Source organism: Schistocerca cancellata, chromosome 12 (genome assembly GCF_023864275.1).
Source record: "Schistocerca cancellata isolate TAMUIC-IGC-003103 chromosome 12, iqSchCanc2.1, whole genome shotgun sequence".
NCBI classification, from domain to species: domain Eukaryota; kingdom Metazoa; phylum Arthropoda; class Insecta; order Orthoptera; family Acrididae; genus Schistocerca; species Schistocerca cancellata.
Window position 1 is genome coordinate 8507585 of NC_064637.1, and position 27054 is coordinate 8534638.

Sequence of the window (27054 nt, forward strand, 5' to 3'; positions counted from 1 at the left end):
GTCATTCTTTGATATGTTATGTGAACCAAGTTTCCGGACACCCAAAAAAAAAGTTTTTCATATTAGATGAATTATGCTGCCACCTGCCGCCAGGTACTCCATATGAGCGACCTCAGTAGTCTTTAGGCATCGTGAAAGAGAGCAGAATGGGGCGCTCCGAGGAACTCATGGACTTCGAACTTGATCAGGTGTCACTTGGGTCATACGCCTGTACGCCAGGTTTCCACACTCATAAACATCCCTAGCTCCACTGTTTCCGGTGTGATAACGAAGTGGAAACGTGAAGGGACACGTACTGCACAAAAGCGTACAGGCCGATCTCGTCTGCTGACTGACAGACAGCCAACAATAGAAGAGGGTCGTTATGTGTAATACGCAGACATCTATCCAGGCCGTCACACAGGAATTCCAAACTGCATCAGGATCCACTGCAAGTACTACGACAGTTGGGCGGGAGGTGAGAAAACTTCGATTTCATCGTCGAGCGGCTGCTCATAAGCTGACATCACGACGCTAAATGCCGAACGACGCCTCGCTCGGTGTAAGGAGCGTAAACATTGGACGATTGAACAGTGGAAAAACGTTGTGTGGAGTGACTAATCACAGTACACAATGTGGCGATCCGAAGGCAGCGTGTGGGTATGGCGAATGCCCGGTGAACATCATCTGGCGGCGTGTGTAGTGCCAACAGTAAAATTCGGAGGTTGTGGTGTGGTGGTGTTTTTCATGGAGGGGGCTTGCACCCCTTGTTCTTTTGCGTGGCACTATCACAGCACGGGCCTACATTGATGCTTTAAACACCTTCTTGCTTCCCAATGTTGAAGGGCAATTCGGGGATGGGGACTGCATCTTTCGACACGAACGAGCACCTGTTCGAAACGCACGGCCTGTGGCGGAGTGGTTACGCGACAGTAACATCCCTGTAATAGAGTGGCCTGCACAGGGTCCTATAGAGCTCCTTTTGGATGTTTTGGAACGCCGACCTCGTGCCAGGCATTACCGACCGACATCGATACCTCTCCTCAGTGCAGCACTCTGAAGAATGGGCTGCAATTCCCCGAGAAACCTTCCAGCACCTGACCGAACGTATGCCTGCGAGAGTGGAAGCTGTCATCGAGGCTGACGGTGGGCCAACACCACTCTGAATTCCAGCATTACCGATGGAGCGCGCCACGAACTTTTAAGTCATTTTCAGCCAGGTGTCCGCATACTTTTGATCACACGGTGATGTATGGCGCGGAACGTCTGAACGCGAACACCCTGCAACAGTCGTCGGAAGGGATCAGACCGGATGGGGGAGCGTTGTGATCTGAGGAATGTGTTCGTGGCATTCCGCGGGTGATGTGGCCACTCTGGAATGCACAAGGGACCAACACAAGCATGCAGGGTGTCGCACAGCTCGCAGTGCACGTGTGTAGCTCGAAGAGCAGCAGGATGAAGTTAACCGTGTCCCCCTGCCCTGGGCACCACGCCCGCCGAATTCAAACGTAACCGGTGACCACACGGGAATTCTCTCTGAGGCAGCAGCAGAAAGGGCTGATGAATGGAGTGGAGATTTCGATGTTATATGACGAACCTAGAGAGAGAGAAAAGCGTAATGGAATGCAGTCTAATTGCATGAGGCGACGGTGAGGGAACTAGTTTAGGGAGTGAAACACTAAAAGCGGTGGACTGGTTTTGTTTCTTGCAAAGCAAAATGTCTCACCAATGCCGAAGTAGAGAGGATATAAAATGCAAATTGGCAATAGCAAGGAAACACAGAGTGAATCAAAAAGAATCACCCGATTTTTAAAAAATCATAACTATTATGTTATTTGAGATATGTGCGTGAACAAGGTAGTGCTGCAAAGAGCAAACACTTTAGTTTCACGTGGTTCCCACCAGGTAGCAGCAGTGTGCACACACTTCAGTTCTTGTGAAAATAGTGTCGGGGCAACGTAAAGTGTTTTGTGCTCTACGTTTTGCGCATTGTGGGCCAGTAATGACTCTTCAGCGTGACTTTCGTACTAGTTATGGTGTGGATCGTCCTGCAATACAGACCGTTAAACTGTGGCATGAACAGTTCCGGAAAACAGGCTGTTTGTGTAGAGGGAAATCGTCCGGCCTTCCCGAGTGTCGGACACACATGTTGAACGCATCCGCCATTAGTTTCACAAGGGGACATATTGAACACCTATGAAAGGTATGAAAAAAAAGATTTAAACGTTCATCAAAAAACAAAATTCATTCTATACGTTTATTAGTTTCAGAAGTACAGACGTGCCCAATCGGATGATTCCTTCTGATACATCCTGTAGATATTAGATAACTTCGCATGTACATTTACCTGTTAAGATAGTCTCTTCTGCAAGTACGAGGGGCGTTCAGTAAATAATGCAACAGTTTTTCTCGTCACATTTTCGGTTCAAAAAATGCGGAATTTGTAGTGCGACGTCGTGGGATATTCCCGTTTCAGCCCCTATTGTTTCACGAAGTTCGATACCTGGCGGTGCTGTACGCAGCCTTCAAAATGGCGTCCGTAACGGAGGAGCGTTCCAAGCAAAGAGCTGCCACCGAGTTTCTTTTGGCGGAAAACCAGAGCACCGCAGACAATCGTAGGCGCTTGCAGGATGTCTACGGAGACCCGGTAGGGAACAAAAGCACGGCGAGTCGTTGGGTGAAGCGTCCGTCGTGCAGACCTGTCCCGATATCCTGCGTGCCGGCCGGCACTCCTGCAATGTTCCAAAGTGCGAACACGCTCATTCGAGGTGACAGGCGGATTACAGTCTAACACCTTGCTGCACAACTGAATGTCTTTGTCGGTAGTAACACAGTCGTCCACCAGTTGGCGTACTCACAAGAGAACCTCCCCATCGCACCCCCCTCAGATTTAGTTATAAGTAGGCACAGTGGATAGGCCTTGAAGAACTGAACACAGATCAGCCGAGAAAACAGAAAGACGTTGTGTGGAACTATGAAAAAAATAAGCAAAATATACAAACTGTATACAGCAAAATATACAAACTGTATACAGTTGCTCAGAAACAGCCATGTTTAAAACTGCAAGAAATCGTGACGATTAAAAGCAAATACAAACGTAATATTATATAAAACATACAGTATTTTCACAAGATAATGAATAGTAAAAACGTTATTTTATTAAAATATATTTGTCAATTTTTGCTTTTTAACATTTCAATACTATAAAAATATAGTTCAATTAAAAAAATGTTGTGTCTAATTATACGCGAACCAGCAAGAGTTCGCCGCTATACACCCTTCAGACCGCTGCTTACAATCTCAAATTTTACAACAGAGTCAGGACATACTCAAAATAAGTTTTTTGGGGTGTTACTGCACATAATAGCTCGCTGCATAATAATTCTGTGTAACATATATCTGAACTGTTGACCACAGAATTAGGTTCATTTATAGAGGGGCAGCAGACTATTCAGTAGTTGCAGGGGCAACAGTCTGGATAACTGATCTGGCCTTGTAACACTAACCAAAACACCATTGCTGTCCTGGTACTGCGAACGGCTGAAAGCAAGGGGCACCTACAGCCGTAATTTTTCCCGAAGGCATGCGGCTTTGCTGTATGGTTAAAAGGCGTCCTCTTCGGTAAAATATTCCAGAGGCAAAACAGCCCCCCTTTCGGATCTAACAGCATAGTGAACACATTATTGTAGCCAAGATAGACATGAAGCCCACGCCTACCGCAGTAGTATAAGTTTATATGTCAACTAGCTCTGCAGATGAAGAGATTGAACAAATATGTCATGAGATAAAATAAGTTATTTAAATAGTTAAGGGAGACGAAAATTTAATAGCCATGGGGGACTGGAATTCGATACTAGGAAAAGGAAAAGAAAGAAAAGTAATAGATGAATATGGAATGGGGGTAAGAAATGCAACACGAAGGCGCCTGGTAAAATTTTGCACAGAGCATAAAAAACATCGCTAACACTTGGTTTAAGAATCATGAAACAAGGCTGTGCACGTGGAACAGACCTGGAGACACCGAAAAATTTCAGACTGATTATATGATGGTAAGACAGGTTTAGGAACTAGGTTTTAAATTTTAAGGCATTCCCAGAGGCAGATGTGGACCCTGAACGCAATTTATTGTTTATGAACTATAGACTAAAAATGAAGAAACTGAAAAAAAAATAGTAGGAATTTAAGGAGATGCGACCTGGATAAACTGAAAAAACTAGAGGTTGTAGAGAGTTTCAGAGGGAGCATTAGGGAAAAATCGACAAGAAAACGGGAAAGTAATACAGTATCAGAAGAATTGGTAGCTTTGAGGGACGAAAATAGTGAAGGCAGCACAGGATCAAGTAAGTAAAAAGACGAGGGCTATTATAAATCCTTGGGTAACACAAGAAATATTGAATTGATGAAAGGAAAAAATATAAAAATGCTATCAAATCAAGCAGGCGAAAAGGAATACAAACGTCTCAAAAATGTGATCGGCAGGAAGTGCAAAACGGAAAAGCGGGATTGGTTAGAAGACAAATGTAAGGATGTAGAGGTATATATCATTATGGGTAAGATACATATTGCCTCCAGGAAAATTAAAGAGACCTTTGCAGAAAAGAGAACCACTTGTATGAATATCAAGAGCTCAGATGGTAATCCAGCCCTACGCAAAGAAGGGAGAGCCGAAAGGTGGAAGGAGTATATCGAGGGTCTATACAAAGGCGATGTACTGGAGGGCAATGTTACGGAAATGGAAGAGAACGTAGATAAATATGAGATGGGAGAGATGATACTGCGTGAAGAATTTCACAGAGCACGGAAAGACCTAAGTCGAAACAATGCACTGGTAGTAGACAACATTCCATTAGAACTACTGATAGCCTTAGGAGAACCAGCCATCAGCAAACTCTTCCATCGGATGGGCAAGATGTATGAGGCAGGCGAAATACCCTCAGACTTCAAGAAGAATATAATAATTCCAATCCCAAAGAAAGCAGATGTTGACAGGTGTGAAGAGTATCATGTTGACTGGAACACACTCTTTCAAATTCTGAAGATGGGAGGAGCCAAATACAGGGGGGCGAAAGGCTATTTACAATTTGTATAGAAATCGGATGACTGTTATAAGAGTCTAGGGAAGATAATGGAATGTAGTCGAATTAAATCAGGCGTTGGTGAGGGAATTAGATCAGGAAATGAGACACTTAAAGAAGTAGTTGGGTTTTGCTATTTGGGCAGCAAAATAACTGAGGATGATCGACGTAGAGAGGATATAAAATGTAGACTGGTAATTGCAAGAAAAGCGTTTCTGAATTTGTTAACATCGAGTATAGATTTAAGTCCTAGGAAGTCTTTTTCTGAAAGTATTTGTATGGAGTGTAGCCATGTACAGATGGGAAACATGGACGATAAACGTTTTAGACAAGAAGAACTTTTGAAATGTGGTGCTACAGAAGAATGCTGAAGATTAGATGGGCATATCACGTAAGTAATGAGGAAATACTGAGTAGAATTGTGGTGAAGAGGAATTTGTGGCACAACTTGACTAGAAGAAGGGATCAGTTGGTAGGACAAGTTCTGAGGCATCATGAGTTCACCAATTTAGTATTGAGGGCGTGGGTGGGGGGGGGGGAGAAGGGGGGGGGTGTAGAGGATAGAAATCGGTAGAGAGAGAACAAGGGATGAATACACTAAGCAGATGCAGAAGGCTGTAGGTTGCAGCAATTACTCTGAGATGAAGAGGCATTCACAGGATGGAGTAACATGGAAAGCTGCATCAAACCTGTCTTTGGACTGAAGACCACAACACAACATATCAAAGAACTCTGTAAATAGCGTTAAAGACAACTACTTGAACGGAGAACATGGAGACAGGCAAATACATTTAACAACTATTTTATTTATTGTCACGCTTAACTTCATCACAAATATTGCTGCCCATATGTTTCAATGAATAAATAACCATTCAGATAACGCACCTTCATTTATTTCTACAATCACAAATTGATGCCTGTAAATGGACAAATCAAAGACTGCCACTTGCGTCAATAATATTTTTATTGAAATCCAAGACGTATTTCGAGAGCCTGCAACCTGATCCTTAGACGGATACGGCGGCTTTAATATGCGTAATGTTGTTTGCTGGAGCTATCCGTCTGCTTTGTGTTTTATTCCGAACGAGCTGAATACTACGTTGTATTAACATATGAAACACACGCACCATATACGAGGGTCGGAACTTAAACAGTGGCAACTATTTATTCACAACCGATACATAAGAGTTACATGTTTGCACCTGCTACTGTCGTTCAAAGTAGTCGCCAGCGTTGTGTAGATCCCGTTGCCAGCGATGTGGAAGGCGTAGTATACCGTTAGCAGAGCCTCTTCTGATGATGGTGCGAATGGAGCGGTCTAAAGTTATGGTGATTCTCGTGTACGACTGTGATGGTGTTATCCTAACGTATTACGTTCCTCCACGGCAGACCGTCAATGCACAGTACTACTGCTCCTTTTTGGAGCATCACCTGCGACCAGTTTTGTGAAAGAAGCGGCTTACACTTTCTGCGCAACCCACCCATCATTTTGCTGTGGCTGCTCTACTTATGGGACTGGGAAGTACTATACCATCCACCATACTCCCAGGACCTAGGTCCTTGTGACTGACTAGATTCCGAAGATGAAGGAACCACTTCGTGGCATTCGATTCCGAACTGTTCCAGAGATTCGACAGGCTGTAGAACGCTCCATTCGCACCAACAGAACAGGCTCTGCTAACGGTATACTACGCCTTCCACATCGCTGGCAACGCGTTCTACAAAACGCTGGTCACTACTTTGACGAACAGTGGTACAGTCCGTGAGTATATACTGACGTCCTGCAGTATGCAGTTCATTCAGAATAAAACAAAGCAAATTAATACCAACAGTAAACAAAATTGCGCATTTGAAAACCATTGTATCCGACTGGGGATAAGGGTACAGCCTCTCCAGGCAACTGTCGTAATTTGTCTTATGCCAAACCATCGCGGATTAAGAGAAGTATTCGGATGAAGTAGATAATGTTAATCTTATGTACACAAGTCCCCATCCTGGAACACCGCGATGAATGAACATAACGTTTGGATGCGGCATTACGTTTGTTCATTCAATCATACATCGTGTTCTGTAAATACCATCGTGAAGGAGGGCGCCTACAGGGAAATGGAAAAAGTGGCTGTTTCGATGACGTGCCATCACCCTATGATTTCCATCGAACATACGACTGAAGTTGCCTCACTGTATGTCACAGAGTATAAATATTTTTTTAACATACAGAGTGTATAGAAACTATTAAGTAAGTATACTCTATATATGATCAGCCATTACCAAGTTTGACATGGCGTTCTTCCTCAACCAAATATAAACACTAATATCGGAAACAATAATATTTATTGATATACAATTAACATTACCGTTAACGTCGTACTTAACATAAAAAAAAAACATAGCGACCCGTCAGCTGTTGCATCATTACGACACTGGCTAATCCAACACAGCGGCTGTGGACATGTGGTTTTTTCGGTGGGTAATATCGATAACGATGGTCAAATCACAGCGAATGAACCGAGGATCAGTCGCTGGCTTCTGACGCACAGGTCAAGGAACTTTTCTAGTGTCGCACCGAGTTAAGGCGTAGTCCAAGAGCTCCACCAGTCTTTTGGGATATCGTTATTGCGATTCACCGTTTACGAACTCTATTATTTAGGGACAAGCCCGCTCTCAGGCGTTACTGACATAGCTACCCGAACATACACACGATTAAAGGCTAGTAGATTGGCTCTTTCCACGTCATTACCGCGTGTTTTACAAATTATATGTAAACACCAGCTCAATAGTTTTCTAAGAGACAAATATTACAGGCGTGGACAACATACCTGAGCACCACTGAACCCCGAGTGTGACCGAGGTATAATAAGGTCTGGCGTCTGAGTTCAACACTCACAAAGTAAAACATACTTCGTGTGTCAATTCTCTACAGTTGTGTGCGTAATTTTGCAAAACACACACACCACAACAACAAATTCCTGCCACTTTTATTCGAGGTGGAGGATAGGGTGGGGGTGTCAGACGTTCTCTGGAAACAGCCTTCGAATGTTTACATCCAAACATTCTTTTGACGTACTGTCAGGAACATAGGACAACACTAACCTTAACGAATTGAAGTTGTGAGCATATCTCTTCCATCTCAATATGAACAACATGCTGCAAACTACATAATCGTTTAGTGCACTGTTACAAATGTAATTAATTGTGCGTATCAAGTTAGACAAATGCTGCTGCCACTATTTTCTGAGCTTTGAGGAAACGGGCGGAGAAACGCACTTACTGAATGTCTTGCTTCTATGTTAAAAAGTGACACATGAGCACTGTGTACTCCGTTTTTCTGCTACCTAGGTAGCACTAAAGCAAAGAAAATAGAGCAGATGTAATAGAAAGTACATCCCCATTCACACAAAGTTTAAATTTAAATTACTTAATTACTTAGTACGCCAAAACTAAAACTTGCCTTTACACATGGTCGCAGAAATCCTGTCCATCGCGTTATGTGAAAAGAAAATCGATATGCGACTATTTATTAAATGGCTCTTAATTCCCCAGCTATACAATAACATTCATACTTAAATTCCCACTGCGATAACAACACGTAAGACTTCATGCGGGGATCCCTTTAATAATAAATTAAGGGGCTTACTGTGCGCTAATCTCAGGAATCTCTTTTTCAACAGGCAAAAATATTAATGGAAAGTGTGTTTTTTGTGGTGGACAGGTCACCTTATGTTTTAGGTGAGGTCCATTGGTCTCTGGAAGTTCCCACAAGAAGTTTGAAAGATATGGAAGACAATAAGATACTTTCACTTGTCATTTACGAACATAAACAGTCCAGAAGTGTTATTTTATTCATAGCTATAATTTTCAGAAACTGTAGTATTAATCTTTCAGAATAAATTTCGTGATCAATTGCAACTATATTTTATTATGCTTTACCAGCTTCGACAAATTAATTTGATCTTCAGAAGCTTAGTTTAGCAGACAGTCAATGACCTCTTCATAAAATGCACATACCATGGCATTATCCGGTCCTTCTATGAAGAAGGAAACTAAGCTTCTGTAGGCGACAAATTAATTTTTCGAAACCAGTAAAGCATAATAAAATTTATTTACAAATGATCACAAACTTACACTTAAAGTCTACAAGTGCTCAGTTTTGTTAGTCTACACGAGACAAAAATCACAATTCATCGATAAACTAAGATAAGCAATGTTTAGAAGTAAGATTGAAAAATAAAATCGCCAGAGAAGCCGCATATCGATTTAAAACGATTATCACTAATTCACTGCATTTTTCTAGGACAATTACTGAATCTAGGTTTTGTAAACGCTTAAACGAAAACAGCTTTGCAGCATATATTAGTATCACTGAAAGTAGGCTTTGTAAATTGACAACCCACGATACGAAATGCTCATGAGCTCTATTTAACAGACGTCTTGAGCGAGAGAGAAAGAACTGAAATGTTTGACCTACATTGGCAACTAAGACTATACTTACAACATATTCTCGGACGGTGTTGTGGAAAATTTGCTCTCTTGCATCGGGATCATCTTCCATCTTCACCCACTCATCAATATCTTCAACAAAACAGCCTTCACTTTCGGCAGCCACATTTTGCTCTCTACCAAAGTTCTAATAACTAGGCGTTCACCGAGGGAATTTTGCAGCGCAAACACTCAGACTCGAAGCTAATAGAATACACTTCATTTTGGAGCCACCTGACTGTAAACCGCTAGCCTGCTCACAGTTGCCGCGACACAAACAACTCGCACAGACAGACTGTAAGCGACAACACAGAAGTGTGACGTTACCTCTTCTGCTTTCTTTGGAGCACTGATGCTCAGCTGGAAGTTACGTTCAACAACTCCGTGCTAGTAACCGATGCACTGCTGCAAACATAAGTGCAATGACAGTGACAGGAAATGCATTGATTAATTAAGTTCCTCAGGACTCTTTCCGAAACAATAAACTTCATAATGATATATTAATAGATATCGACACTGGTCCCTAGTTTGTGAGCGAGTTGAAAACACGAATGGGAAAGCATTATCGATCAGCTGACTGGATTTTAATACGGTTGTGGGTTGGCAGAACAAATATGGACGCGGCTTTCAAAACAATCGAGTGTAGTCGAAGAGAAGTATTTGTTTATGCAATTTGTCAGACGTGTTGTAAGAAGTAAACTGTGTGTGTAATACAGCAACGCCAAGCTGATTACGTGAGTTCAGTTTTGCAGCATTAATTTTCATGGTGATATGCACTATAAGTGATTTTGGATTCTACCCTAAGTTTATTGTGGCAGCCACATTTCGTTTACGGAAATGGATAACCTAAATTCATAATGTGGCAGTAGGTAGTTACGTATCATATGTCATTAGGTAGTCATGTGGTCTGCTGATCATATGCGGTATGAAAATCACAATATGGAATATGTCATTTTTGCCATTTCGTTAGAATTCATGTATTACTGCGTGCTTGTTAATAGATGACTTCTCTTTCGTCGCACCATTGTTCTCGTTTTCTATGCACATTAAAGAAATTTAAGCAAGAAACATCTCACTGACGTAGTTTTTATGGGATATTCTGTAATTAACTTTATCAAGGAAGCTGAAGGAGTAGAACTGCTTTTTTGAGAGAATTACATTTGCATGAAAGTAATGTGGCATTTGTTTTATTTATTTATTTAGCATCCATGTCATCGTACAAACGATATTGGACTTGTCATACATAGAAATTAATAATATAGAATATACAAAATGAAATTGTCTATAATAAATGACAGCAAACTTACAGTTTCTTTCCACATAAATGGTTTATAATAATGTTTCTCAGTAGCAATATATAACTAGTTCTATAGATGGTAAAGTATAATAAAAGCAGAAACAAACAAAGATAGAAAATTTTGGAGGTTAGTTTGTGAAGTCAGTTTCTTGGTCTTCAAGATATTCATTTACTGAGTAGCAATATTTATCAGTTAAAAATTTTCTAAGTTCCAATTTAATATTTGTATTGCCCTTTAAATCTTTAATGTACTGAGGCATTGCATTATAGAGCTTAACGCCCATGTGTCTTACATGCTTCTGAGTTCGTGTTCTTCTTACTTGTTCTATGTGGAGATCATTCTTGTTCCTTGTGTTACAGTTGTGACAGTCTGCATTTGTGTGGAGATTGCTTAGATTGACTTTGGTTAAGAGTACACATTTAAGTATATAGACTGATGGCAGAGTAAGTATTCCTAACTTTTTGAAAAGAGGTATGCAGTGAACTTGTGTCGGACTGTGGGTAATTATTCAAACAGCCTGTTTTTGTAAAATAAAAATGTCTTTCAAATTAGATTTTGAGCTGGCCCAGAACACTGTTCCAAATGAGGCAACAGAATGAAAGTATCCAAAGTATGCCATTCTGATTCCTTCTGGAGTGCAAACATTTGCAATAACTCTCAGTGCAAAGCAGGCTAAATCTGTGCGTAAGAAATTTTACATGGTGTTTCCAATTCATAGCTTCATCTATATGCATACCTAACACTTTTGCAAAGTGCACTCTCTCTATTAGTCTGTCATCCAGTTCTAGATTAATGTCTTCATCCTGAATCATTTTACCAAACTGTATGTAATTTGTTTTCTTTGCATTGAGTGTAAGTTTATTTGCACTGAATCAAGTCTCAATACTTTTTAGGGTTTTCTCCTTAATTGACTGTAACGATTTTTTAAAGTCGCTCACTATCAGACTTGTCATCTGCTTATAGTACAATTTTGGCTGTATCATACTGTAGCTGTAAATCGTTAACATATATGAGAAAGAGTAGTGGCCCTAAGATGCTGCCCTGGGGTACTCCTAAAGGAACTTCTTTTGCTTCTGAAACTAACGTTATTTTTTTATTTGAATTTACAGTGGTGAGCTCTACAATCTGAGATCTGTTTTTGAGATATGACTCAAACCACATTTTAACTCTTACTCTAATACCTACTAATACATGGCAGACTGTATCGAAAGCTTTTGACAGATCTAAATTGATTCCTACTACATTTTTGTTTTTCTCCAAATTTTTAATTATTTCTTGGGTGTAGTCTATGACTGCAGTTTCTGTGCTTGGTTTTGCACGAAAACCATGTCGATCACTATTCCAAAGTTTATCATTGCCTAGGTAACTAGTGACTCTCAATTTCATGAGTTTCTCTAATATTTTGGAGGAAGCAGGAAGAAGTAATATGAGACGGTAGTTTTCTATTTTATGTATGTCTCCATTTTTAAATAGTGGCCTCACTTTTGAGATCTTCAGTCACTGAGGAAACACACCTTCACTGAAGGATGAATTTGCAATATGTGTTAAAGGTTTTGCAATCTGCACTGCAGTCCTTATTATGGTTCTGGTACTTCATCAGCGCCTGCTGCCATTTTTGGTTTTAAGCTTCTAATCACTCTAATTACTTCCATTTCATTTGTTGAAGGAATATTCATGCTGCAGGCAAGCATGTATTATATTTTGTTTTGTGAAGTTTAAGTTTAATGAATGTGGTACATTTAAAAAATAGTTATTAATATAGTTTGCCATGTCCTTCTTTTCTATATTGCAATTTTCATGCTTTTGAGTATTATTTCTTCCTCTTCTCCCAATGTAGTAGAATTCATTCCTCACAATGTCTCATATAGTTTGTGGTTACTGATTAAACTGTCATTATATAGCAACTTTGCCTTTGCTATTGCCTTTCAGTATATTTTTCTGTATGTTTTTACATATTCTACAAACTGTGGATCTGAGCAAGTTTTAATTTCTTGGTTCAGTCTTTTCATGGTTACACTGGAAGTCCTAAAGCCTGTAGTTATCCAAGGTTTGTGTGCTTTTTGTTCTGAAGACTTGGACGTCACTAACTTCTTAGGGAAACACATTTCAAAATGTGACATGAATATAGAAGAAAAGGTATTATATGCATTATTTGCACTTGATTCTAATCTCACATCTGTCCAGCTTTCATTGGTTAGACAGTTAACAAAATGTGTGCAGTTTTCTTTAGAAAAAATTCTTTTATAAGTGTGACAAGATGTTTTTTTTTTCGCAGGCTTGTGATCAGATAAACCAAGATCAGTGTTATTGACCTCCTCTTCATCGGAATCTATGTTTGAGAATATATTATCTATGAGGGTCTGTGATGTGTGTGTAATTTGGGTAGAACCTATGACATGGGGTAACATGTTAAAACTCTGTAAAATATTCAGAAATTTATCTTTAACCATATTATTGCACATAAGATTTATGTTAAAATCCCCACAAAGAACCACAAAAGCTTTTTCAATGTACCTAATGTTTAACATAATTTCTAGTTTTGAAAAAATTTTATCTATATCTCCACATGGTGACCTGTACACAATCATTCCTATCATTTTCCTTTGTTTACCATACAACACAATAGCAGCTGCTTCAAAATGCTTTTCTACACTTAACTTTTCAATATCGCATCTCCTTTTGAATTTTATCCTTGTTTTTGTATAAATACAGACACCACCACTTCTGGCATTTTCCCTACAGTAAAAGCTAGCTAGTCTAAAAGGGTGTATAATGATGTTGTTTAATTCATATTCCCTACACCAAGGCTCCGAAAGACACAAGCACTCAATGTTAAAATCACCCCAAAACTTCTAGTTCAATGTATTTATTTCTTAGAGACTGAATATTTAAAAAGAAAGATGATGAGACTTGCCAAACAAAAGAGCTGGCAGGTCGATAGACACACAAACAAACACAAACATACACACAAAATTCTAGCTTTCGCAACCAACGGTTGCCTCGTCAGGAAAGAGGGAAGGAGAGGGAAAGACAAAAGGATTTGGGTTTTAAGGAAGAGGGTAAGGAGTCATTCCAATCCCGGGAGCGGAAAGACTTACCTTAGGGGGAAAAAAGGACTAAGGTAAGACTTTCCGCTCCCGAGATTGGAATGACTCCTTACCCTCTTCCTTAAAACCCAAATCCTTTTGTCTTTCCCTCTCCTTCCCTCTTTCCTGACGAGGCAACCGTTGGTTGCGAAAGCTAGAATTTTGTGTGTATGTTTGTGTTTGTTTGTGTGTCTATCGACCTGCCAGCGCTTTTGTTTGGTAAGTCTCATCATCTTTCTTTTTAAATATATTTTTCCCACGTGGAATGTTTCCCTCTATTAGACTGAATATTTAGATTCATAACTTGAAAAGAATTTGATGGGAGCCTAGATTTAGTTACACTTACAGTATGTTTTATTGAACTGGTTGTAGAGAAGTTGTCTGCACATTTGTTGAAAGTTCTATACCGCAACTTTTCCTGTTCTGGGGTAGAAAAAAATCCTGGTTCATTCTTGAAGGTCATTTTGGTCTTAAGCTCCTCAGATTTTATGTGAAGCATTTTTAAGTGTTGTTGCTGCCAGCTCTCCAGGCAAACTTTGATCTGTTGGTGGTGTTGCACATCTGTACATAGCAGAGTTTGGCTCTTGAGGCCCAGTGTGAACTTTGATAACATTTGCTTCCCTATATCTGTGCTGTTACATTGTGAAATGCACATCTTTGCAGACCTTTTTTTGCTATGACAGCTGAAATAGGAATACATTGCTTAGCCTTTCATGGTTGATCAGACACATATGCCAACTGATATAACTAGGTTGGCAGCCCTGCAGCCAGGCGACTAGCTCGAGTTTTGGTGTTCTCATAAAGATAAGTAATTTTAGATTATAAAAACATGTAGTTTAGTACTGATTATGTGGTAAATTGGTGTATTGGTGTGCTTTTTAAGCATACCATTAAAGATTTCTTTTTTCTTTACGTAATATAGCAGAAAACGCGAAAAGATCGTGTTTTCTGTTTACGTTTTGCCACAGCAAATCCATATAATTTCGTTCAGTTGTTCTTTGCTCTATCCAGCAATTTAACTGTAGCGTACCTCTTCATTATTTAACTCACATTTCCGGAAAGTAGCGTAAAGTTTAAGTTGTTTCAGAAACTTTGCACTGTTGTTTTTGTTTACATGCAGTTGCGTATAGGCCAAATTGGTGGAACCATATTTTCATGTTTATCTGTAATTTAACTGACTTATTCTTAATAAACCGTTACGTTTATCATGAGTGAAAAGTGCTCGACTTGCCGTAGACTTGTTAGGTTGGGGCTTTTCTGTGACGGGTGCTGTAGTTTTTTCTGTGTGGGTGACTGTAGTGGTGTGGGAATAGGGGAAGTAAATGAGACTCATCAGTGTTTATGTAGGATATGTAGTAGAGATAGGAAGATACTAGAACAGGAGGTGAAAATTGCTGCCCTTCAGGTTGAGTTAGTCAAGGCCAGGGGGGATCTTGACACTTTAAGGAGGGAGAAGGGTAAAGAGAGACGGGAAGTGGCAGCAGGCAACAGGAGGAACAGGCCTAGAACTTTGTCCGACAGCTTAGTGGTGAATGTGGAAAATAGATTTGACCTGTTGCTTCAGTTAGAAGCTGGTGAGCCTCAAGCAGTTGCAGGTGTAGACAGGGCATAACAAACTTTCAGCAGCAAATTGAAAAGTAAGAATGTAGGGAAATCAGTAAAGAGAAAGAAAGTGTTGTTGTTAAGTAGTTCCCACGGAAGAGGTGTTGGCCAACTTTTGCAGGATGAACTAGGATCAGAATACCAGGTCACCAATTTTTTTAAACCTACAGCTGGTCTGGAGCAGGTGACAGAGGATTTAGGATCACTTTGCAAGACACCGTGGTTATAGTGTGTGGGGCAGGTAATAGTATTGGCAGATATCGTGGGTACAGTATAGAGTGTGACCTAGCAATGATTGCATCAGCATCAAAGCATACTAGTGTTGAGTTTGTATCTGTTCTTGGGCGCCATGACTGACCTCATTTGAACTCTTCTGTCAAGAGAGCTAATTTGGAGTTGGAACGGCTGCTTATGTCGGGTGCAGGGTCACACACTGGTGTGGTTCCTGTTGATTCTCTCAATAGGTGGGATTATACTAGGCATGGCCTTCACCTCAACAGGAAAGGGAAGGTTAAACTGGCTGGGAAAATAAGGTTATAGGGTTCAGAAAAGACCCTTTCTAGGGTAGGGAGGACAGAAAGAAACCAAATCTTAAGAGAGTTTAGGACTGAGACAAACCTTCAGTTTGAGAAAAAAAAACAAAAAACATAATTCTACCTTATTACATCAGCATAAACAGCTATTGGTTAAGTCAACAGATATTTCAACTCTACTCAGTTTTAACTCAGTCAATGTGAAATGTCAGCTGTCTTTATTGCATCAAAATATTTGAGGACTGAGAAATAAAATTAATGAATTAATTATCTGCATAGATGGATTAGAGTCCTCAAACCCAACTGACATAATCTGCCTCTCTGAACATCATGTGACCACTGGTATAGAACTTTTAAGTGTTACAGGGTTTAGGTCAGCATCTCACTTTTGTAGAGCAGAAATGGAGAAAGGAGAAGTTGCCACATTCATTAGGAACTGTCATAAAGTTAAGAAAATAGACATTCATAAATTTTGCCTAGAACAGCATATGGAAGCATGTGCAACAAAAGTAGAATTTTACAAAAATCCTTCATAATATTAAGTGTATATCGAGCACTTGCAGGTAACTTTAATCTGTTCATAAACCACCTTGAAGCCATACTGGACCATTTAACAACCAAAAACAAAGAAATAGTGGTTGCTGGTGATCTCAATGTAGATTTCCTCAAAGACTCTCCCAGTGAGAACTTATTTGAGTTAGTAACACTATCATTCAACTTAATTCCCACTGTAAAGTTCCCCACCAGGGGAAACAGGCATTGATAATATCTTTATAGAAAAATCCAATGAACAAAATTATGTTACAAAACCAATAGTCAGTGGCTTCTCAGATACAGTTCCTTCTGTTAAATGTTAATACTGAACAGGATATAAAATCTGTTAAATCTGAGCTCAAGAGGGTAATCAATAAGCCAAAAATTGATTATTTTAGGACACTCCTCAGAGACATTGACTGCACTACAGTGCTCGTGGCATTAATGAAAAATATAACACTTTTACTAATAAAGTGCTTACCTTATTTGAACACTGTTTTCCCCCAATACTAACCAAGGCTAGAGCAAAGTCTACAAAGAAGTCATGGATTACTCAAGGAATAGGGGTATCTTGTAAAACAAAAAGAAAACTGTATGTGTCAATCCGAAACAGTTCTGATGTTGATGCTGGTAGCACATTACAAGAAATACTGCAAAATATTAAAGACTGTAATACGGACATCAAAGCAAATATATTACAAGGAAAAAATTGTCATATCATCAGATAACAAAATAAAGACAATATGGGATATAGTGAAGGAAGAGACCGGTAGAACCAGACATGAAGAGGGACAAATAGCATTAAGAGTAAATGATACATTGGTGACAGATGTGTGTAGTGTTGCAGAACTTTTAACAAACATTTTATAACTGTTATTGAATAGATGGAGTTGTCTGGTTCTGTAGATGCTTCTAGGGAATACCTCAGACCAGACGTTTCAAGTAACTTCCATAATATGAATTTGACCCTGACTACCCCAGCAGAAATAATGTCCACCATAAAAATCTTTAAAATCAAAAACATCTAATGGGTATGATGAAGTATCAACAAAGTTAATTAAAGAATGTGATTCTGAGTTAAGTAACATATTAAGCTATCTGTGCAACCAGTCGTTTATCAGTGGAATGTTTCCTGAATGCTTGAAATATGCTGAAGTTAAGCCACTGTTTAAGAAGGGAGATAAAGAAACAGCATCAAATTTCCGTCCAATTTCACTCTTGCCACCATTCTCAAAAATTTTAGAAAAGGTAATGTACAATCGGCTTTATAACCATCTTATCTCAAATAACATACTGTCAGTCACAACTCGAATTTATAAAGGTTTCTGATATTGAGAAGGCTATCTACACTTACAGTGAAAAATTGTTTAATTCATTAGACGAAAAATTGCAGGCAACCGGTATATTTTGTGATCTGTCAAAGGCATTTGACTGTGTAAATCACAATATCTTTTTAAGTAGATTAGAATGTTATGGTGTAACAGGAAATGCTGCAAAATGTTTCAAATCTTATATCTCTGGCAGGAAACAAAGGGTGTTATTAGGAAAGAGACAAGTATTAAGCCATCAGGCATCATCCAGCTGGGAGCTAATTACATGTGGGGTACCACAAGGTTCCATTTTAGACCCCTTACTTTTTCTTGTGTACATCAATGACCTTTCATCAGTAACATTACCAGATGCCAAGTTCGTTTTGTTTGTCAATGATACAAACATTGCAATAAATAACAAATCGAGTATAGTCTTAGAAAGATCTGCTAATAAAATATTAATCACTGGTTCCTAGCCAATTCTTTGTCACTAAACTTTGATAAAACACACTACATGCAGTTCAGAACTTGTAAGGGGTGTCCTACAAGTATATGCCTAACATAGGATGACAAGCAGGTAGAAGAAGTGGACAGTGTTAAATTCTTGGGCTTACAGCTTGATAATAAATTCAACTTGGAGGAGCACACCACAGAACTACTGAAGCATCTTAAGAGATCTCTATTTGCAATGTGAATTCTCAGACATAAGGGATGTAAAGATGAAAAAGCTGGCATACTATGCTTACTTTCATTCCATAATGTCGTATGGGATTATTTTTTGGGGTAATTCATCAAGCCAAGGTAAAGTTTTCTGCTCACAAAAAAGTGCAGTAAGATTTATAGGTGGGATGAACTCAAGAAAATCCTGCAGAGGCTGTTTGGGAAACTAAGGATACTAACTACTGCTTCCCAATATATTTATTCCTTAATGAAATTTGTCATTAAAAATATATCACTTTTTCAAACCAACAGCTCAATTCATGGAATCAGTACTAGAAATAAGAATAATCTTCACAAGGATTTAAAGTCACTTAGTCTCGTACAAAAAGGTGTGCATTATTCAGGAACACACATTTTCAGTAACTTGCCAGCAGCCATAAAAAGCTTAACAACCAATGAAATTTAGTTTAAGGGAAGCCTAAAGGATTTATTGGTGGCCAACACCTTCTACTCCATCGATGATTTTCTCAGTACAACCAACTGGTGTGTGTGTGTGTGTGTGTGTGTGTGTGTGTGTGTGTGTGTGTGTGTGTGTGTGTACAATATAACTGTGGAAAGTAATTAGTAATTAGCTTATTTGTTTCAGTTGTAAATATTTGTCATGTATTATTGTTTTTCTGACATGTTCTACATCCTGGAGGACCTCCTCACTACAAATCAATTGGAATGAAAGTAAACCTAATCTAATCCAATCAGAGTTTTGAGCATTGGATTGTGTGTGTCCCATATCTATCTGGCACTGCCGTGCAGTGAGGAGCTTGTGTAACTCGAAGAAAAATACGAGGGGCCGTGGACTGGATATATAGCTAGTGTGACTTACATGTGAGGCAGTGTATATTTATAGTTGCCACCGTGCTTATGTTTCGGATTACTATCCTGCCTATTAAATAATGTTTAAAATTAGTAATTGTGTTTGCTTACGCACTGAGATATTGCTTTGAAACAGTACCGTGTTTTTTGTTGTTATGGTCTTCAGTTAGAAGACTGGTTTGATGCAGCTCTTCCATGTTAGTCCATTCTGCGCATCTCTACATAAGTACTGCAACCTACATTCATCTGAAGCTGCTTACTGTATTCATTCCACGATCCTCCTCCAATTTTTACTCCCCACACTTCTCTGCATTGTCAAATTGAAAAGTCCACGACGTCTCAGGATCGGGTCCATCGAGATAGCCGAGTTGTCAGTGTGACGGACAATCGTGCCGGGCTCTGTTCCCGGCTGGGTAGGAGATTTTCTCCTCTCGGGGACTGGGTGTTGTGTGGTCTTTGTCGTCATCATCTCGTCTGCACCGACATGCGAGTCGCCAAAGTGGCGTCAACTCGAAAGACTTGCACCGGGCGACCGTTCTACCCGATGGGAGGCCCTAGCCACACAGCATTTCCATTTCCAGATCTGCAGTGTCGAGAGTATGCCGAGAATACCAAATTTCGGGCATTACCTCTCGCCACAGTTGTCAGTGCTAATAGACCGGTAACACCGCGTGAAACAGACGCAGAAAACAATGTGAAACGTACTGTGAACGTATCCGTTACGACAGTGCTGCGACATTAGGCTTCAGTGGTCTTAATGGCAACAGACGACTGACGCGAGTGCCTTTGCTAACGGTACGAAATAGCCTGCAGCAATTACATTAGTTGGGATACGTGTCTGATCGACCACGAAAGGCTTAAATAAGGCTAGGGATTTGCTGAGCAATGTATTACCAGGTTTTTTACTGTCACATTTGATGGCTTCACTAACTGACAACCGAACTTATACTTTGCGCTGAGACACTGATTAGTGTGTCACCACAACCAGATTTGATTCAGTTCGTGCCGTGTGACGTGAGGTAGATTGAACACCGGCAGTGTGGTAGTTGTGTTTTTGACATGCGAGAAGACTTTCTGGGGTGGAGATGTCCACTCAGATGTGCAGGTAGTCACAGCATTGTAAATGTCAGCTAATAGGCTCACAAAAGTTTTATGGGTCAGTTTATGAGATTTCAGTCAGATTTTACAACCTTGCCGAATCATATCGTATATAGGAAGAGACTCGTTCTCCTTTCTCGTCTGTAACTAAATGGGAACTAGCTATCTGTTTACGTGTAGTGAAGTGATGTTGCTTAGCACCGGGAGCCACTGGACAGAAGTGTACTGGATAACAATACAGGTGGCTTGTCCTAGCTGAACGTGCACTAGATCAGTGTGGGAACTATTAACCTGTGCAGCTGAACAGTACTTGCACGGTGAAGGAAGTGCTGTCATTTCCAAACTGTCTGTGTCATCTCCGTAAGGTGTTCCAGATGGTCTTTGCAACAGATTATAGTGGCTTTTCATTTTTGGAGCTGTTTTCTGAAGACGGTGCCAGCAGGTAAGCGACTTGTCCGAAGTGACACCCGGTACAGTGGATCAGTGTTGCATTGTAAAACATTGCTTCTGGATATTACCTGTGGGCAGTACAGCTACACGTACTTCTCTGTACGTACTTCGCAAGCCACCAAACAGTGCACAGCAGAGGGTATCTGGTACAACTACCGGTCATTCCCATTCCCGATCCGTTCGCAAACAGAATGAGGGTAAAATGACTGTCTATATGCTTCTGTATGGACCCTGATTTCTCTTATCTTGTCCTCGCCTTCCATATGTGAGATGTCAGCTGCCGGCATTAGAACGGTTCTGCAACCTATCGCAGATGCCGATTCTCTAAATTTTTTCAATAAATTACTTGAAAATATGTCGACTTCTCTACAGGGGTCGCTCTGCTGATGCTTGTGCCATTAACTCCCCACGTATGCCAAGTGGCGGATGCCCATCCATCTGGGGCATCGGGACTCCCAGCAGTGGCCATCCTGCCAGGTGACCTTTGCTGCAGCTGGGTGGCGCCTGTGGGCAGGGTCCCCAGTGGGAGTGGGTGGCATGACGGTGGATGACACGCGATGAAGTGTAGTCCACTATCTCTCGCTGGTGGTGAAACACCAGTAGTCTCTGAGCGTTCACGAGCTCAATTCAGTGCACAAAAGTACGACCCCAAATCATTCCCTTCCACGGTCAAACCGTGAGAAAAACGCCAAGCTAAGGATGGCAGTGGATCTTATTCGCCACGGTATCTTGTATGTTCGAGAGCTGATGGGGAATCTTGCATGACGATCAAGCCTCAGTTTTTTGTTGAGCGTTTAGAGGACAAATTTGGGGAGTTGGAGGGCTTGTCCAAAATGAGATCTGGGTCAGTGTTGATCAAAACAGCACCCTCTGCCCAGTCACGGTACTCACTCACTTGTGACAAGCTGGGGGACGTTTCTGTAACGATCACACCCCATAAGAGCCTAAATGTGGTCCAGGGCATCTTATTTCACAGGGATCTTCTTCTGCAGTCTGACGATGAGCTGAGCGCCAATTTAGAGTGGCGAGGTATACATTTCATCCTGCGTGTCCACTGGGGTCCGAGGGATAATCAGGTTGCCACCAGTGCCTTCATCTTGGCCTTCAAGGGTGATACCTTGCCCGAGAAGGTCAAGGTGACGGTCTGCCGCTGTGATGTAAAGTCCTATATCCCTACCTTGATGCGGTGCTTTAAGTGCTGGAAGTTCAGCCGTATGTCTTCGCACTGTACGTCCGGCGTCACATGTCGAGATTGCGGACACCCGTCGCATCCCAATACTCCGTGTGCCCTGCTTTCCATCTGTGTCAACTGCGGAGAGCACCATTCGCCTTGCTCGCCTGACTGCAGGATTCTCTAGAAAGAAAGTACGAGGCCCTGGACTGACTCACCTACACTGAGGCTAAGAGAAAATTTGAACACCTGCATCCTGTGCGTATGACAACGTCTTACGCCGCCACTACAACAGTTCTGGCACCATCAGCTCCGTCAACCCCCTCGATGGTGGGGGCATTTCCCTCCCTGTTGCTCCTGCACCACCTACTTCGGGAGCAACATCCTCCCCCTCATTCACAACACGCCACAGTGAATCCTGTAACGCCCCATTTACAGAGTGGGAGCTCATCAGTGCCCTTGCACATTGCCCCCACACGGCTCCTGGGCCTGATCGGGTCCACAGCCAGATGATTAAACGTATCTCATCTGACTATGGGCGACATCTCCTCGTCGTCTCCAACCGGATCTGGTGCAATGACGTCCTTCCATCGCAGTGGTGGGAGAGCACCATCATTCGAGTGCTCAACCCCAGTAAAAATCCGCTTGATGTGGATAGCTGTTGGTCCGCGAGCCTCACCAACGTTCTTTGTAAGATGCTGGAGCTTACGGTATGTCGGCGGTTGGATTGGGTCCTGGAGTCACGTGGCCTGCTGGCTCCGTGTCAGGGTGGCTTCTGCCAGGGTCGCTCTACCACTGATAATCTTGTGTGTCTCGAGTCTGCCATCCGAACAGCCTTTTTTACGTAAAGCATACGACACGACTTGGCAACATTGTATCCTTGCCACATTTTATGAGTGGGGTCTCCAGGACACGCTCCCAATTTTTATCCAAAACTTCCTGTTGCTCCTTACTTTCCGTGTCTGAGTTGGTGCCTCCCATGGTTCCAACCGTATCCAGGATAATGAAGTCCCGCAGGACTGTGTATTGAGTGTATCACTATTTTGAGTGTCGTTAATGGTCTAGCAGCAGCTCTCGGGCCCTCTGTCTCACCTTCTCTGTATGCAGACGACTTCTTCATTTCGTACTGCTGCTCCAGTACTGTTGTTGCTGAGCATCACCTACAGGGAGCCATCCACAAGGCGCGGTTGTAGGCTCTAGCCCACAGATTCCAGTTTTCAGCTGCAAAGTCGTGTGTCATGCACTTCTGTCGGTGTTGTACCGTTCATCCGGACCCAGAACTTTACCTTCATGACGATCCACTCATTGTAATGCAGACATATCGCTTCTTAGGACTGGTTTTTGACACTCAATTGAGTTGGCTTCCTCATATTCGTCAGCTTAAGTGGAAGTGCTGGCAGCAACTCGATGCCCTCCGTTGCCTGAGCAACACCAATTAGGAGACAGATTGCTCTATGCTGCTGCAGCTCTACAGAGCCCTTGTCCAATCCCGAATTGACTACGGGAGTGTGGTTTATGGTTCGGCAGTGCCCTCCGCGTTGCATTTACTCGACCCTGTGCAACACTGCGGGGTTCGACTAGCGACGGGCTATTTTAGGACGATTCCGGTGACCGGCGTACTGGCGGAGGCTGGAGTCCCTCCATTGTAGATCAGACATTCACAACTGCTTGCCAGTTATTTAGCACACATTTGTAGTTCTCCTGAGCATCTGAGTTACCGTCTCCTTTTCCCGCTTGCGGCAGTCCGTCTCTCGCATCGGCGGGCCAGGTCGGCGCCAACGATTGCGACTCGCGTGGGATCCCTTCCCTCTGAACTGGAGTCCTTCCCTTTACTACCTCTACTTGTGGTCCGTTCACGTACGCCTCCACGGTGTACGCCTCGGCTGCAGCTTCGTCTGGAACATTGGCGTGGCCCTAAGGACTGCGTTAGCCCTGCGGCTCTCCGCTGTCACTTCCTCTCGATTCTTGACTTGTTCCAGGGTTCTGAAGTGGTTTACACCGACGGCTCGATAGCTGATAGTCACGTCGGCTTTGCGTGTGTTCGTGGAGGACATATTGAACAGTAGTCCTTGCCAGATGGCTGCAGTGTTTTCACTGCAGAGCTGGCGGCTTTATCTCGTGCTCTCGAGTACATCCGCTCGTGCCCTGGCGAGTCATTTCTCCTGTGTACCGACTCGTTGAGCAGCCTACTAGCTATCGACAAGTGCTACACTCACCTTACTCCGGTAGCATTTATCGAGGAGTCCATCTGTGCCCGGGAATAGTCCCTTTGTTCGGTGGTGTTTGTCTGGACCCCTAGACACGTCGGAATCGCAGATAACGAACTTGCCGACAGGCTGGCCCAACAGACGATGCGGAAACCGCGCATTCTGTCTTATGCCACAGGTTTTTCAGGCTTCGGGAGATGAAATGGCATAACAGTACGCACAACAAGCTGCGTGTCATTAAGGAGACGACGAATGTGTGGAAGTCTTCTGTGTGGTCCTCTCGCAGGGAATCAGTTGTCCTCTGCCGGCTCTGCACTGGCCACAAATGGCTAACGCACGGTCACCTACTCCGTCGCGAGGACACACCTCTGTGTCGCTGTGACTCCCAAATGACAGTCGTCCACCTCTTGCTGGACTGCCCACTTTTAGCCACTCTTCAGTGGACTTTTAACTTTCCCAGCTCCCTACCTTCGATGTTGGGTGACAATGCCTCAGCAGCAGCTTTTTTTTTTTTTTTTTTAACGTTTTATCCGTGAGAGTGGGTTTTATATTTCTATGTAGGTTTTAGCACACATCCTTTGTCACTCTGTGCCCTCGACCCTTGTGCTTTTAGGGTGGAAGTTTTAACGTGTTGCAGACTGGTTGCCTTCTCCTTTTTATTATCGTTGTCGGCCAGCCACTGTAATCTGCTTTCTTGTTATACTCTCTCCTGTTTCTAGTGTTTCTGTTGTTTTCTTGTCTGCTTTTGTTCCTTTGTGTGTTCGTTGCCTTTCCTTCGTTCTTGTGGTTTTTTCCTTTCATTCCGTTTTGTGTTATATGTCTCGTCCGTTTTATTTGCACACTTGTGATGATGTTTTATTAGGAACAAGGGACCGATGACCTCGTAGTTTGGTCTCTTCGCCCCCCCCTCTTTTAAACTGACCGACCGACTGAACCTCGAAGCAGGCCGCTCTTCAGTTTGTGAAATTTAGTGTGTGTATCGGTGCAATGTATTGCGTGCAGTGCTGTGGACAGTGGCTAGTGGTTTTCTTATGGAGATGTTGATGTAGATCTAGACATGTATTTGGAGTAAATTTGGAAGATTCAGTTATTCAGCTTATTGTCAAATAAGAAAATGATCTTTATTTGGGGAACCGCCTCGAGTGCTTTAATTAGATGTTGTTCTATCCAGACTGTATCGTATGCTGCAGTCAGACCTCGTAACAGTTAAAAATAATATCAATCTGCTATTTTTGTAAAGCATTTTAAATAGAATGCTAGTTCTCTTTTTTTTTCAGATTCACATATAAAAATGTTGAATATCCTGAAAGCAGAGATAGAGAAAAAGCGTAAATTACTGGAGGAGAAAGAGCTCCTGAAACCAAACAAGAAGTACTTCAAGCGAGCAGAGCTGGTTGCCAAGGAGGCGGAGGAGTACCGCCGCAAGTGCGGCGTGGGCGGCAGCGAGGAGGCGGAGCGGCAGTCGGAGAGCGAGCAGCCGGGTGCAGACTCCCGAGACGGCGACCTCACCGACGACGGCGTGCCGACGCTGCCACGCAAGGAGGTGGTGCGGAGACTGCGCGAGCGCGGCGAGCCCGTCCTTCTCTTCGGGGAGACGGAGCTCGAGTCGTTCCGCAGGCTGCGGCGCAGCGAGATCCTCGAGCCGGAAGTCAACCGCGGGCTGCGTAACGACTTCCAGGAGGCACTCGAAAAGGTCAGATCTCCGTCTCGCCATTCTGGTGGCCTGTGTTTCGGAGACGGGTTTGACTCATCTCTCTACGCTACTCTGTAGTGTGCCGTTCCCTTCGTGTCTGTGTGACAACTGTGCCCTACACTGATTTGAACCCGATTATTATGTCGGAGCCTCCGTCTCCCTCTACAATGTTTGTCCCCCACAGTCCCCTCAGTTACCGAATCGACTTTTCCTCAGTGCTCTGTAGTGTGGCTTATTATCTGTTCGTACGGTCTGTACCGTAAAGCTCTTTGCTTCCCGAATAAATTGAATACATCTTTGTTTCTTATCCCCTTTGCCCGTACCACCTCTGGCATTTTTCTGTAACATCACATTTCAAGAGCTTCTATTCTCTGCTTATCTGTGTTGTTTACGATCCACAGTTCAGTACCTCCTGATGCTACTCGCCTCGTATACGTTTTCAGACGACAACTCCTAAAACTTAAAATTTGTGTTCAGTCTTGCCACATTTATCCTTTTCACACTGTTGCTTTCTGCATTCGATTGATACCTGTGCGACAGTACATCGACTACCTGATATGTTGCAAAACACTGCACACAACAGTGGAATTCTTCCAGGGCTCGTACGTCACGTTCTATTGGTGACAGAAAGATAGGGTCAAGTGTCCTGGATAGCCCTCGGGCTAAGGGCCTTTTGTATACTCGACAGGAGGATCGTCTCGGTGCCGCTACGCTACAGTACGGGACCAAAGTTTGAATACTACCCACTTCCCCTGCTTAGGGAAAAGGAGCAAATCGATTGGCTCTTTTTTTTTTTTCATTTGATATCGTCTATGGTGGGCATTAAGGGGCTTCTGGAGGCACCAAGTACCTTAGAAAACCCTAAAGGAAGGGTTTTCTTGCCATTTTCTTGTACTGAAACTGAGTTGCTGATTCTAAGATAGCTATGCACAGCAAAAGACTGAAATTTTTATGATATATTCCTAAGAACCTGATCCCAAACAGCCTTGAAAATTCTCACATAGTTTCA

General features: G+C 42.2%; 2 protein-coding genes across 4 annotated transcripts in view; one reads left to right on the top strand and one right to left on the bottom strand.

Moving 5' to 3' along the window:
* LOC126109731 (protein Lilipod) overlaps nucleotides 1-9887 on the bottom strand; it is a 368395-nt gene extending 358508 nt beyond the window's left edge. For both annotated transcript variants that reach the window (XM_049914783.1, XM_049914782.1), the window contains exon 1: nucleotides 9547-9887. In XM_049914783.1, coding sequence (XP_049770740.1) covers nucleotides 9547-9606 — 60 coding nt within the window. In that variant the 5' untranslated portion in view covers nucleotides 9607-9887. The remainder of the gene's footprint in view (nucleotides 1-9546) is intronic.
* A 136-nt stretch (nucleotides 9888-10023) lies between these two features.
* The window catches only part of LOC126109732 (pre-mRNA-splicing factor 18), a 97012-nt gene continuing 79981 nt past the window's right edge, over nucleotides 10024-27054 (top strand). Inside the window, exons 1-2 of one of the 2 annotated variants that reach the window (XM_049914785.1) lie at nucleotides 10024-10267; nucleotides 25630-26045. In XM_049914785.1, the coding sequence (XP_049770742.1) occupies nucleotides 25644-26045 (402 nt within the window). In that variant the 5' untranslated portion in view covers nucleotides 10024-10267; nucleotides 25630-25643. The remainder of the gene's footprint in view (nucleotides 10268-25629; nucleotides 26046-27054) is intronic. The other variant, XM_049914784.1, reaches the window with a different exon arrangement.